The 14988-nt window shown below is 46.4% G+C and overlaps 1 protein-coding gene across 1 annotated transcript; it reads left to right on the forward strand.

The window, feature by feature from the left end:
• Nucleotides 1-3051: 3051 nt before the first annotated feature.
• Nucleotides 3052-14591, forward strand: LOC138600420 (DNA-directed RNA polymerase II subunit RPB1-like). Its single transcript, XM_069671842.1, has 29 exons — nucleotides 3052-3138; nucleotides 5044-5176; nucleotides 5280-5416; nucleotides 5549-5722; nucleotides 5845-6126; nucleotides 6232-6393; nucleotides 6554-6768; nucleotides 6846-6978; nucleotides 7060-7184; nucleotides 7398-7608; nucleotides 7688-7897; nucleotides 7984-8152; nucleotides 8258-8352; nucleotides 8475-8678; nucleotides 8767-8989; nucleotides 9098-9281; nucleotides 9382-9553; nucleotides 9644-9749; nucleotides 10112-10317; nucleotides 10403-10666; nucleotides 10747-10954; nucleotides 11041-11141; nucleotides 11226-11330; nucleotides 11444-11626; nucleotides 11709-11912; nucleotides 12020-12206; nucleotides 12297-12410; nucleotides 12499-12648; nucleotides 13093-14591. The coding sequence occupies exons 1-29, from the start codon at nucleotides 3052-3054 to the stop codon at nucleotides 14019-14021; spliced, it is 5673 nt and encodes a 1890-aa protein (XP_069527943.1). The 3' UTR covers nucleotides 14022-14591.
• The last annotated feature ends 397 nt before the right edge of the window (nucleotides 14592-14988 follow it).

The following is a 14988-nucleotide window of genomic DNA, read 5'->3' on the forward strand; positions in this document are numbered from 1 at the left end:
AACTTTAACAGAGATGAAGGCAGAGAGAGCAGAGCTGAGAGGGGGAGGGAGGGAACCAGAGGAGGCATAGCCGATAGCAGCTAGGACAATGGAGGGAAAACTGGCGAACTAGCGCGCTAACTATCTTACTATCCAGTTCGCTAACTAGCATGCTAGGCTAACGAGCGCGCTAGGCTAACCAGCATGCTAAAGTTAGCTGATATTAATGTTCAGTGAGACAGTAAAGTCAGTTGAAGAATAAAGCCAGGAGACTGCACTTTAAAGTGACAATTTTAATAATGAGTGCAGATAGGCTTTATTGAGGTTATCAGCTAACATTAAATCAACTGTAAACTAGCATGGAGTAAAGAGCTTCATCTAGGTAGCTAGTTAATAAATGTCACAGAATAAAAACCCCTCAATGATACCTTATCATATTTGTACAGTGAAATGAGTTAAAGATCATGCTGTTTACCACAAGTTATTAAAATAAAGATAAAATATTAATATTAACCTACCATTTCATCCTGTTCAGCCTGCATTTCAGCCTCTGTGAGAGAAGGATCCAGATCGATCCGGTTGAAGCAGGAAAATTAACAAGCCAGCAGTTGGGTCAAAGTGACCCAACCAGCTAATTGGCGGGAATGAACCCCAAATATTCCCTATGACCCAGTCTGAACCACCTAACAATGTGTTTAAAGTCATTAAACAACCCAGAATTATGAGCCAACACAGTTAACCCAACAATGTCATTACAGAAACAACCCAGGTGGTTTATAAAGTACCTGAAAGCCATACTTGAGTAAAAGTACAGATATCAAACCAGAAAATGACTTTGGTAGAAGTAAAAGTCAGCTTTTCTAATATAACTTGAGTAAAAGTCTTAAAGTATCTGATTTTTTACACTTAAGCATCAAAAGTATTTTTCTCATATTAATTGTACTTAAGTATTGGAAGCTAAAGCACACGTGAATGATGTTAATAAAAAAGAAAGTGGTCCGAATTTCGAGAGTTATTAACTTTATTCTTCACTGTAAACTTTCAAAAATGGATTCACTTGAAGAGAAACAAGGTCTTCACAACTTAAGATCCAATCTTTAGGATAATCAACCTCTATTTTGATGTTATTTATGCACTCTGCGCCCCTTATTTACATTCAGAACACGTGTCAATCATGTAAAATAATTTGAGGTGTGTACCTCAAATTTGATGCACAGCTGCTATTATTAAACATTTAATGATTAGAGTTGGAGAATAAGTTAAATGCATTTATGGTACAAAAGGTTAATTGTAATATTACAAAGGTTTTTACGCCCTCAACACTGCACGCTCCGTTTACTACTCTGGCCTCATCCACTCCGGTTCCGCTAACCCCAAGGTCCTTTTCTCCAATATAAACAAACTGTTAAACCTTCTCACTCCTCCACACATTCTATCAAACTAAAATCGAAACAATCTACAACCAACTGCCCACTCCCAGCTTCACCCTCCCTGAATCTCCCACTCCCCACCTAACTGACCGGTCACTCTCCCAATTCTCCCTGATCTCCCCTGCCGACCTCCTCAAATCACTGTCTGGCATGAAGACCTCCACCTGCGTCCTGGACCCCATCCCCTCCTCATTAGCCAAAGCCTGTTTTCCTGCTCTCCTCCCCCTTATCCTCACTGTAATCAACACCTCCCTGTCTACTGGCTCTGATCCCCCTGCCCTCAAACTCGCCTCTGTAACACCCATTCTCAAAAAGCCCGGCCTCGATCCTGACATCCCCAACAACTATCGTCCCATCTCCAATCTCCCCTTTCTGTCAAAAATACTGGAACGCACTGTTGCTTCTAAACTCAGAACCCACCTGGACTCCAACCAACTCTACGAACCATTTCAATCCGGCTTCAGATCCCACCACAACACAGAAACTGCCTTAATCAAAGTCACCAACGACCTTCTCCTCGCTTCTGACACTCACTCCCTCAATATCCTCATCCTACTCGACCTCAGTGCTGCCCTTGACCATCAATCACTCCATCCTCCTCAACCGCCTAGAGTCATCCCTCAGCATCACTGGCACCGCCCTCTCCTGGCTCAAATCCTACCTCTCCAACCGCCACCAGTTTATAAGTATCAATAATTCATATTCGAACACAGCCCCTCTCTTTCAAGGTGTCCCTCAAGGTTCGGTGCTTGGCCCCCTCCTCTTTATCCTCTACATGCTTCCCCTTGGTCACATCATCCGACGTCACAGCCTTCACTTCCACTGCTATGCCGACGACACCCAGCTGTATATCTCCACCAAACCTCCGTCTGTAACCTTGGTGTCATCTTCGATCAATCCCTCTCATTTCAATGTCACGTCAACCACATCTCAAAAACTGCCTTTTTCCATCTCAGAAACATTGCCCGTCTTCGCCCCTCCCTCTCGTTCTCAGCAGCCGAAACACTCATTCACGTATTCATCACCTCACGACTGGACTACTGCAACAGCATCCTCTACGGCACCTCCTCCAAAATCCTCAATAAACTACAATACACTGCCACTTGCAACCTCAGATCCGCCAACAGCAACCTCCTCACTCCTCTCACCCGATCCAAGCACCTGACCTGGGGGGACAGAGCCTTCTCTATTGCTGCCCCCTCCCTCTGGAACTCCCTTCCCCATCACCTCAGACACTCTCCCTCACTCCCCTCTTTCAAAACTGGACTCAAAACCCACCTTTTCAAATCTGCTTTTAATCTGTGACCGTGTGTTTAATTGCACCTTGATTGTTTTATACTGTATATTGCTTTTAATGTCTTTGTTATGTTGTTTTTACATGTAAAGTGTCTTTAAGTACCTTTTAAAGTGCTATATAAATAAAATGTATTATTATTATTATTATTTGCTGAATCCACACTCATTTAGTCCAGTTTTAGACGAAAACTCAAACTGATCGTTTTTACGTGTTTGCTTCAGGTAAAATGAACACTTTAATTTCAGCAGATCTTTCATATAATAAAAGAACAATGAGGAAAAAACATATGAAGATTACTTTGGTTTCTCCACAGGCTACTCACCATACTGGTCTCCCACTCCCAGGATGCACGGACCGCCCTCTGGCGACAGTGCATGCCCATTGCGCACGATTAAGAGAGTTCAATTCGGCATCATCAGCCCAGATGAACTTGTAGGTATTATATTATATCTCTTGGACAGATTATACATCACTCTTACAGCTTCTTTACTTATCTTGTTGTTTAACATATTTGGCAAAGACATGGTTGTGTTTACAATGGAAAGTGCTGGCTGTTAGCCTAGCCTAGCTAGCTGTGTCAGGCTGGTGGAGCTTGTGCTAATGGTGCGGTCCATTTGTAACTCGGAAATTCCAACTTCCGAGTTCCCAGTCGGAAATTTCAATTGGAACGCCCCCTGAGGTCGGATTTCCGACTCGGAAAATTGGAGGAACCTCACCAACCCCGACCTCACATCCCCGTGCATCAACAGTAAAAGAAAGCTGTAGTATTAACTGTTTATTATCACTTCTGTCTTATTGTTGTACTGGAACCATAGACTGTACTGGAACCCAGTTCCGAATTCTGACTTCCGAGGTAAATGGAACGCACCATGACTAGCATGTAGCAGGAAGTTTGAAACACTTTAAGCACAACATTATCAAAAAGGATCCATGCTATCACATGAATCAAACCCCCTTTATTACCCATCATCATCTTCCGCTTATCCGGGGCCGGGTCGTGGTGACAGCAGGCTCAGCAAAGTGACCCAGACATGCCTCTCCCCAGCAATGTTTTCCAGTTCCCCCTGGGGGAAGAAAGCAGAGATGAAATTCTCGGGTCCCGAAACTGAAAAACACAAACAGAATCGGTGACAAAGGACAACCCTGGCGGAGGCCAACACGCATTGGGAACGTGTCTGAGTTTGTGCCGAGGATGCGGACACAGCTCTCATTTTCGTTATACCAATGTACCAAATGGCCAAATTACTCATACTCCTGCCATACCCCCCGCAGGACCCTCGGGGGGCACAATTTCAGGCCTTCTCCAAGTCCACAAAACACATGTAGACTTAATGAGCAAATTCCCATGCCCCCCCAAGCAGCCCTGCTAGGGTAAAGAGTTGGTCCACTGTTCCGAAGCCAGTTCGGAATCTGCATTGCTCCTGTATCAGTATCTGAGGTTGGACGATCGGCTGGAGCCTCCTTTCCAACACCCTGGAATAAACTTTACCCGGGAGGCTGAGAAGTGTTATACCCCGTAAATTGGGACAAACCCTGCAGTCCCCCTTTTTTAAAAAAAAAAAAGAAGGGAACCACCACCCTGGCCTGCCATTCCACAGGATATGTCCCACACCTCCATGTGACATTGAAGAGAAGTGTCAGCCAAGACGGCCCCACAATGTCCAGAGCCTTAAGCATCTCAGGGCAAATCTCATCTACAGCAGGCACCTTGCCACTGAGGAGCTTCTTGACTACCTCAGCAGCCTCTGCCACGGATATAGATAAGGCTTCCTCTGGATCTTCAGGCTCTGCCTCCTCATCAGAGGACGTGTTGGTTGGGTTCAGGAGTTCCTCAAAGTGTTCCTTCCACTGTAAGCCTCCCCCGCCATCTGATCCAATTCACCACTAGGTGGAAATCAGTTGACAGCTCTGCTCCACTCTTCACACGAGAGTCCAAAACATACTGCCGCAGATCTGATGATACGACCACAAAGTCGTTCTATGATCTACGGCCTAGTCTGTTCTGTTACCAGGTACACTTATGAACAACCATATGTTCAAGCAAGGTGTTTGTTATGGCCAATCCAGTATCCAGTATCCGATCCAGTAGTTTTATTCTCTAAGTCCTTACAGCTGTGAATTGATGGATATTTTTATGCTGAATATAGGGTGATAGTGTGAATACATTTTGACTCTGTCACAGATGTCGGTGAATGGTAGTAAAAATTAACTGTCAGCTGATAAAAAATGCATGCACCATTACAGATATTTTTATTCATACACTGCCCGGGAAATAAACTGATGAATAATGTTGCATTTAGTATCAACAACTGACATGCATGATGTCTTTCTCCCCAGAAACGGATGTCAGTTACAGAAGGGGGAATCAAATACCCCGAAACAACAGAAGGAGGACGTCCTAAACTTGGTGGCCTTATGGACCCAAGACAAGGGGTCATAGAACGATCCGGAAGATGTCAGACATGTGCAGGTATGGGGTTTTGTTAGCACTCCATGCTAAAATGTGTAATTGACCACTTTATTGCTATCCCTATGTGAAAAGAACTTAATGATGTGAAGCTTTGTTCCCTCAGGCAACATGACAGAATGTCCAGGCCACTTTGGACACATAGAACTGGCAAAGCCAGTTTTCCATGTCGGCTTCATAACAAAGATAATGAAGGTTCTTCGATGTGTCTGCTTCTTTTGCTCTAAGCTATTAGTGGATTCTGTAAGTATTTTGACATATTAAAATACATACCATTAAAAATCCACCGATGTTTAATCATGAAGCTATAATTTAAGTCTTGTTTTAAGTTTCCAGTTTTGATTTTTAACTTTCACCCTTTGCTGTTTCCCCCAGAACAATCCAAAGATCAAAGACATCCTGATAAAATCTAAAGGGCAGCCCAGGAAGCGTTTGACTCACGTTTATGAGTTGTGCAAAGGGAAAAACATCTGTGAAGGAGGAGAGGAGATGGACAACAAATTTGGAATGGAACAACAGGAGACAGAGGAGGACATCACCAAGGAGAAGGTATTTGGGTGGAGTCCTTGAGTCATCGCTAATAGGCGTTTTGGCTCTCAACACTCACTGCTCTGCTAACTTATTATCTGCTTCTCACTCTTTTCTCACCCCTCACTCTGTGACCTACACAGGGCCACGGTGGCTGCGGGCGCTACCAGCCGAGCATCAGACGCTCTGGCTTGGAGCTCTTCGCTGAGTGGAAGCACGTTAATGAGGATTCGCAGGAGAAGAAAATCCTGCTGAGCCCAGAGCGTGTGCACGAGATCTTCAAGCGCATCTCAGATGAGGAGGACGTCATCTTGGGCATGGACCCCAAGTTCTCCCGACCAGAATGGATGATTGTAACTGTGTTGCCTGTGCCTCCACTGGCTGTGAGGCCCGCTGTAGTCATGCAGGGCTCTGCTCGCAACCAGGTAAAGTTACAGTGTTTTTAAGCTGCATATTTTTAATGAATAATTTAAAGCTGTACAAAAATCATACTGATCACAGTAATTCACCAATTAACTTCTGTCTCAAAGGATGACTTGACCCACAAACTTGCTGACATCGTCAAAATCAACAACCGGCTGAGAAGAAACGAGCAGAGCAGAGCGGCTGCTCACGTCATAGCTGAGGATGTCAAACTGCTTCAGTTCCATGTTGCCACCATGGTGGACAACGAGTTGCCAGGCCTGCCGAGGGTATGTATGCCCTTCCTCAACGCCTTAAACATCCAGTTCAATTTCTCATGCACACGATTCAGTGGAGTCTCAGCCCAGTCGTAGCTGCTTTAAAAGTTTGCTGTAGTATATTTCTTGTTTTACTAAGTGCTTACACTATGATTTCCTTTCACGGGCAAAGCAAAAGTACGGTCGCCCTCTCAAATCCATAAAACAGCGTCTAAAGGGGAAGGAGGGGCGAGTCCGAGGTGACCTGATGAGGAAGCGTGTGGACTTCTCGGCCCGAACTGTCATCACCCCGGACCCCAATCTGCAAATCGACCAAGTGGGCGTACCACGATCCATCGCAGCCAACATGACCTTCCCAGAAATCGTCACACCCTTTAACATCAACAGGTACTAAATTTACTTTATGTACAAAAAACAGTTTTATGAAACGTTATGTCAATTAATTCATTACGTTACCATCTTAGACTACAAGAGCTGGTGCGAAGAGGGAACAGCAAGTACCCAGGCGCCAAATACATCTTCCGCGACAATGGAGACAGAATTGACCTGCGATCCAACCCCAAACCAAGTGACCTTCATCTGCAGACTGGCTACAAGGCAAGCTCAAAATAAATATCAGACTTATAACACTTAAGTTTATTTTAATATGGACTCAAGCTGACGTTTCTCTGTGTGCAGGTGGAAAGACACATGTGCGATGGCGACATTGTCGTCTTCAACCGACAGCCTACACTACATAAAATGTCCATGATGGGGCACAGAGTTCGGATTCTGCCGTGGTCCACATTTCGACTCAACCTCAGGTAACAAGTATAAACAAGACCTTACTATTTTTATGATTTTTTTCCCCCCCTTAAAATGGGCACTAACCTTTTATAGAAATAACTTTTGATGATTTTAAGCAATTAAGAAGCCATTTTTAAATAGAACTGATGCTGCATTATAGGGATTTCCTCCTGACTTAAAATAGTTATGGTGTAGCAAGTCTAACCTTTTTTCCTCTAATCTACCTCCAGTGTGACAACCCCATACAATGCTAACTTTGACGGGGATGAGATGAACCTCCACCTCCCTCAGTCCCTGGAGACGAGGGCAGAGATCCAGGAACTGGCCATGGTGCCGCGTATGATCGTCACTCCCCAGTCCAACAGGCCTGTCATGGGTATCGTGCAGGACACGCTCACAGCCGTCCGCAAATTCACCAAAAGAGACGTCTTCTTAGAGAGGGTATGGAGATGTGACAAGTTCCATAGCAGCTGCTTTTCTGCCCCGAAAGGCTCCTACATGATGTGTTTCTCCTCCACAGGGTGAAGTGATGAACCTCCTCATGTTCCTGTCCACATGGGACGGGAAAGTGCCTCAGCCGGCCATCCTCAAGCCGCGTCCTCTGTGGACGGGAAAGCAGATCTTCAGCCTCATCATTCCTGGTCACATCAATGTGATCCGCACACACAGCACCCACCCGGACGAAGAAGACAGCGGCCCTTACAAACACATCTCACCCGGGGACACGAAGGTACATTCCCTGATTCATTCTGCACAGATTAAAGAATATAAATTGAGCCCACGATGCATGTGACACCACATTCTGCTTGACCACAGGTCATAGTGGAGAACGGTGAGTTGATCATGGGAATCCTGTGCAAGAAATCTCTGGGAACGTCAGCCGGGTCCCTCGTCCACATCTCCTACCTGGAGATGGGCCACGACATCACCAGACTCTTCTACTCCAACATTCAGACTGTGGTCAACAACTGGCTGCTCATGGAGGGTAAGGAAACAGTAAAGCGCTCATGTATTTGTTGATATATTTTAGTGTAAGTGAATGGTGTGTTTGTCTTTATATTTATAAGTTTACTCTTGTGTTCTTCTTCAGGTCATTCCATTGGTATTGGGGACTCCATTGCTGATGCCAAGACGTACCTCGACATCCAGAACACCATCAAGAAAGCCAAACAGGATGTGATAGAAGTAAGCACAAAGTGTTTTAATGTCACTAACATCTGCAAAACACAGAAAAACCCTTACTCAGTTGATTTCTTTAGCACAAATGATGTAGAGAGAAGTTACATCATTTGTCTTTTGTGTGCCAGGTCATCGAGAAAGCCCACAACAACGAGCTGGAGCCGACCCCCGGTAACACCCTGAGGCAGACCTTTGAGAACCAGGTGAATCGTATCCTGAACGACGTTTGTGACAAAACGGGATCCTCCGCCCAGAAGTCTCTGTCTGAGTACAACAACTTCAAGTCCATGGTGGTGGCTGGTTCCAAAGGATCAAAGATTAACATCGCACAGGTAAAATAATCCACCAAAGTATCATGAGCAGATGGAAACAGGGGTTTTATATGTTTGATATTTGACGTTCTCCTTCCCCTGTATTCAGGTTATTGCCGTGGTGGGGCAGCAGAACGTTGAGGGTAAACGAATCCCCTTCGGCTTCAAACACCGCACGCTGCCTCACTTCATCAAGGATGACTACGGTCCTAAAGGCAGAGGCTTTGTGGAGAACTCCTACCTGGCCGGTTTGACGCCAACAGAGTTCTTCTTCCACGCCATGGGAGGCAGAGAGGGTCTGATCGACACGGCTGTCAAGACTGCTGAGACTGGTAAGAACAGGAAGCTACGTGACAGGGAGAGAGAACTACACACACAGGTCTAAAAGGCATTTAAATGGATTGTCTTTGGTTTTTCATGTTGTAAATCTGTTTTACCAGGTTACATCCAGCGTCGTCTGATCAAATCTATGGAGTCGGTGATGGTGAAGTACGACGGCACGGTGCGTAACTCCATCAACCAGGTGGTTCAACTGCGTTACGGTGAGGACGGCATGGCAGGAGAGAACGTTGAGTTCCAAAATGTGGCGACGCTCAAACCCTCACACAAGGCGTTTGAAAAGAAGTAAGACACACAGTCCTATTTGGCTCAGTTTCCAAATATATGTACATTATCAAGCTCAGAAATCAGTGGCTTAGCTCGTGTTATTTTCTTTAATTTGTAGGTTCAAGTTTGATTGCACCAACGAGCGAGGGCTGAGGTGGATGCTCCAGGAAGACGTGGTGAAAGACGTCCTGACAAATGCCCACGTGCAGAGTGCCTTGGAGAGGGAGTTTGACAAAATGAAGGAGGACAGGGAGGTCCTGCGAGCCATTTTCCCCACTGGCAACAGTAAGGTACATGTGTGCTCACATTTGGAGACACACTTGTGCTCTTTGGTAAATTCCTTACACTCACATCCTGCAATTTCCTCTCCTCGCCGGCAGGTGGTGCTGCCATGCAACTTGGCCAGAATGATTTGGAACGCTCAGAAGATTTTCCGCATCAACACTCGAACCCCAACAGACCTCAATCCTCTACGGGTGGTCGACGGTAAACTCTCTTTACCAAATACTAACGCACCATCAGTGAGACTTTTCTCTTGGGTATATGCTTACTTGAAGGGTTTTGTGAACCATGTGGAAAAAGAATAGATGTAGAATTAGGGCTCGGAGGTCATAGCTTCAGGTCCTCCTTAAAGCCACATAAATCCACCTGGTAAATCTCCGGCAGTTTACAAAACAAGTTGAACAGTTAAAGTTCAAGTCCTATCCATAGCACTATTCAGAAAAAAAAATTTGTTCTGTATTTACAGTAAAATACAAAACTGTTGAAGAGGAAAAGGTGTAATGTTTTGGATTTCTGTGTCAGCACAACAAAACTCCCAAATGTAAAGACTTTTCGTGGATCCTCAGGTGTTCATGAGCTGAGTAAGAAGCTGGTGATCGTGAACGGTGAAGATCCGCTGAGCAGACAGGCGCAGCAGAGCGCCACCCTGCTCTTCAACATCCACCTGCGCTCCACGCTCTGCTCCAAACGCATGACCGAGGAGTTCCGCCTGACCACGGAGGCGTTCGACTGGCTGCTGGGAGAGATCGAGACCAAATTTAACCAGTCCATCGTGAGTTTACGATCTAGTTTGAGTTGTCCAAGATATCTCAGGTAGACTTTTACACTTTAATCACACATTTTCTTCCCGTTCACAGGTCCACCCAGGTGAGATGGTCGGCGCTCTGGCTGCTCAGTCGCTGGGAGAGCCTACCACCCAGATGACCCTCAACACTATCCACTACGCCGGTATCTCAGCCAAGGACGTAACGCTGGGTGTGCCTCGTCTGAAGGAGTTGATCAACATCTCCAAGAGGCCCAAGACACCCTCGCTGACTGTGTTCCTGCTGGGTCAGGCTACACGCGACGCTGAGAGGGCAAAGGACATCCTGTGTCGACTGGAGCACACCACACTGCGAAAGGTGGGTGATAAAATAGTTGGACAGCTCTTCCTAAAGTTCGCAAATAATGTCAAAGACTAATATAACCTTGTTTTTCATAGGTGACGGCGAATACAGCCATCTACTACGACCCGAACCCTCAGAACACGGTGGTGGCCGAGGACCAGGAGTGGGTGAACGTGTACTATGAGATGCCCGACTTTGATGTGACGCGCATCTCACCGTGGCTGCTGCGCATCGAGCTCGACCGCAAACACATGACTGATCGCAAGCTGACTATGGAGCAGATTGCAGAGAAGATCAACGCAGGTAGGTTGTGTTCAAATATGCTTATTCTTTAAAAGAAACAAGGTGGTTTTTCCTTTAAAAGACACTTTGTTTTGTTTCTCTGCAAGGTTTGGGAGATGATCTGAACTGTATTTTCAATGACAACAACGCTGAGAAGCTCGTCCTGCGAATCAGAGTCATGAACAGCGATGAGAACAAGTTCCAAGAGGCGAGCAGCGACTTTATATCCAGAGGAAATAAATGCACATTTGTTACTTTCCATTTATTAAATGTGAACATTTGTTTCGTCTAGGATGAGGAGGTGGTGGACAAAATGGACGACGACGTGTTCCTCAGGTGCATCGAGTCCAACATGCTGACGGACATGACCCTGCAGGGCATCGAGCAGATCAGCAAGGTAACAGACTGAACACAAACACAAACATACCCGTAATAAGATTTACACCGCAGGGATGACTGCTGATCTTGTAAGAACGTGTCATCAGTCACATACTTACCTGTGGCCTCCAGGTGTACATGCACTTGCCCCAGACTGACAATAAGAAGAAGATCATCATCACAGAGGACGGAGAGTTCAAGGCCCTGCAGGAGTGGATCCTGGAGACGGACGGAGTGAGCCTCATGAGGGTCCTCAGCGAGAAGGACGTAGATCCTGTCAGAACCACCTCCAACGACATCGTGGAGATCTTCACGGTACTGAAGCAGTGAAATGGTTTTATCTTACCTGTGCAATTACAGCTGATTTTTATGATATTAATTATTATCTGTTTTGAAGGTGTTGGGTATTGAAGCCGTGCGAAAGGCCCTGGAGAGGGAGTTGTACCACGTCATCTCCTTTGACGGCTCCTACGTCAACTACCGTCACTTGGCTCTGCTCTGCGACACCATGACGTGCCGCGGTCACTTGATGGCCATCACGCGTCACGGCATCAACCGGCAAGACACAGGACCGCTCATGAAGTGTTCCTTTGAGGAGACGGTGAGAATCAATGAAGTCACCATTAGAAACTCTATGGTCATTTTTAGATGCAGAAAAAAGGCTAATTTAAATAACTGAATTTCCTTTGCTTTCCTTTCCTCCTCCAGGTGAATGTGTTGATGGAGGCGTCATGCCACGGTGAGAGTGATCCCTTGAAGGGTGTATCGGAGAACATCATGCTCGGCCAGCTCGCCCCCGCCGGTACAGGATGCTTCGACCTGCTGTTGGATGCTGAGAATTGTAAACATGGCATGGAGATTCCTACAAACAAACCTGACATCAGCGTTGCAGGACGTAAGTGGAGAGACGTTTTAATGCAGAATTGTTTAGCAGATATAGTGTGAGAGGTATGACATTAATGTTCTCTGTCCGTTCTATTTGCAGCCACTGGAATGTTCTTCAGCACCGTGCCGAGTCCCATGAGTGGTATGTCACCTGCCATGACCCCCTGGAACACGGGAGCAACACCTGCATACGGTGCCTGGTCCCCCAGTGTTGGTGAGTATACATGAGTGTAGAAAATGCTTCTCTGTCCCTTTTCTTTGTGAGCCTGATTTACTGAGTTGGTTTTTTTTTTCTTCTCCAGGAAGCGGCATGACACCTGGAGCAGCTGGTTTCTCTCCCAGTGCGGCATCAGATGCAAGTGACTTCTCTCCAGGCTACTCCCCAGCCTGGTCTCCCACTCCTGGGTCTCCAGGGTCTCCAGGGCCTGCAAGCCCATACATCCCATCTCCAGGTTAGACACTGCAGAAATCTTTAGGATACAGTTTGTTTAAAAAAAAAAGTAGTTCAGACATCTGTTTGTCAAGAAAAGAACTTACTCACCTGTTAAAACAGATTTAGTTACATTCTTTTTCTGACACTACAGTTGAGTTATCTCCAACTTAGAGTTAGAGACACTTTGTAGCCGATGTTAAAGGTATTTCATCATTCTTTTGTGAGTCCTTTTGCCACTACATGAGCAAAATGAGGAAATACATCAGTTGTTGCATCTATTTAGCAAGAAAGCCAATTAAAATCTACATTTAAAAACATTGAGCCATAAAAAACAAGGATTAAATCAAACGAGGTAGAAAAACACTTACATAAACAGGAAAAAGTAGTTGTCCAAGAATGGATCCCTGAGGAACTCCTAAAAAGCCTTTTTTAACCTTAATAGTTATTCTGTCTTCATTTTCAGGTGGAGCCATGTCACCCAACTACTCCCCCACCTCCCCAGCCTACGAGCCTCACTCTCCCGGTGGCTGCACCCCACAAAGCCCCGGCTACTCCCCAACGTCTCCCTCCTACTCCCCCACTTCTCCTTCTTACTCCCCCACCAGCCCCAACTACAGCCCGACATCCCCTTCCTACTCGCCCACCTCACCCAGTTACTCCCCAACCTCGCCTTCCTATTCTCCTACGTCTCCATCTTATTCACCAACGTCTCCCTCCTACTCCCCAACATCACCGTCTTACTCCCCAGCCTCTCCAAACTACACCCCGACCAGCCCCAACTACTCCCCCACCTCTCCCTCTTATTCCCCTACCTCCCCATCTTACTCGCCCTCCAGTCCACGCTACACCCCTCAGTCACCCACTTACACACCCAGCTCTCCTTCATACAGCCCCAGCTCCCCCTCCTACTCCCCCACCTCCCCCAAATACACCCCAACTTCACCCTCATACAGCCCCAGCTCCCCGGAGTATACTCCCACCTCTCCCAAATACTCCCCCACCTCGCCGAAGTACTCCCCGACATCTCCGAAGAACTCGCACACCTCTCCCACTTACTCCCCAACAACTCCAAAATACAGCCCCACCTCTCCTACCTACTCCCCCACCTCCCCTACCTACACCCCTACCAGCCCCAAATACTCCCCAACCTCTCCTACTTACTCCCCAACTTCACCCAAGTACTCTCCCACGTCTCCTACATACTCACCAACTAGTCCTAAAGGCTCCACGTACAGCCCAACTTCGCCCGGATACAGCCCCACCTCCCCGACCTACAGCCCGGCCATCAGCCCCGATGACAGCGACGAGGGGGAACAACTGATGAGCTACGGAGGAGAAGAGGAGGAAGCTGAGGAAACCCCGTCACCTCACCGGAAGGACAGCTTCTTTTAACCAGCTGGAGGTGGCGGTGCTTCAAGCTATGGGGTTCCCATTGGGATTGTTTTTCTTATTCCTATTGGACCTCTACAGCTCCAGTCTCGACCATCTGAGCCCCCCATCACCTGTACCACAAGAAATTAAAGCTATTAAGTGAAAGAACTGCTTCAAATTAAGGGGGTGCGGTGCAGATGTGGTGAACACAAAACGGGGAGAAAACGTCCCTTTTTAACTTTATAGTGTACTGCATCCAGTCTCTCTCTCATTCTCTAAATGTTGGGTGTATAGTCGTGGAAAAGCGTACATATTGCCAAAAGCCTTTTGAGAAGTGGATTGTATTCATCACTAAAGAGAAGTTAAGGTTTAGACTTTGTTTACTGCATATTTCACCAAGGTGTTTCTTGTTAGACCTTTTGCTGCTTTTGTAAAACTACAGTTGCTGCCAGTTTCGGGGGCGTTTTGCGGATCAAAGGCGGGGCTTTAGGTGTCAGAAGGATGTTGGAAAAGCAGAAGTACATGCATGATAGGAGAGAGAAACTGGCCTGCAGGAATAAAAGTCACTCTTGAACACCATTTGACTACATAGGTGTGTTTACCCATCGCCTTCCCCTCTCACGCCCAAAAGACAAAAACCTGAAAGATGTCATGAAAACACCCACCAGCATCCCTTGTCCTCTACCATGGAGACTTGTGCATCAAAAAGAAAAACACCGAAGCCCCAGACATTGTGATATTTTGTCCACTCTGCTTGCATCGAATCCTGTCGTCTTAATCGTGCTGTCCAGTCAATTCAGAAAACACCAGGACTCCTGGGGTCGTGTGAACGTGCGAGTGAGCGTGTGCAGGAAGTGTGCGTCCGAGGGCGAGACAGGGTTTCAAACTGAGGAAAGACTTCACGTGTCTGGGCAAAGGAAGGTTCAACTTGAAATTGCCATTGTATAGAAATCGATTCATTATCTCATTCTCTGTATCTTTGTTCTGT

Source organism: Semicossyphus pulcher, unplaced genomic scaffold (assembly GCF_022749685.1).
Source record: "Semicossyphus pulcher isolate SPU_LCO1_2020_fin unplaced genomic scaffold, fSemPul1.0.p SCAF_21, whole genome shotgun sequence".
Classification (NCBI taxonomy): domain Eukaryota; kingdom Metazoa; phylum Chordata; class Actinopteri; order Labriformes; family Labridae; genus Semicossyphus; species Semicossyphus pulcher.

Bases quoted from the DNA above. Each gene is read 5' to 3' on its own strand.
- LOC138600420 (XM_069671842.1), top strand. From the start codon at position 3,052: ATGCACGGACCGCCCTCTGGCGACAGTGCATGCCCATTGCGCACGATT. The intron at 6,979-7,059 runs GCAAGCTCAAAA...CTCTGTGTGCAG, and splicing joins ATCTGCAGACTGGCTACAAG to GTGGAAAGACACATGTGCGA. The intron at 7,185-7,397 runs GTAACAAGTATA...ATCTACCTCCAG, and splicing joins ACATTTCGACTCAACCTCAG to TGTGACAACCCCATACAATG.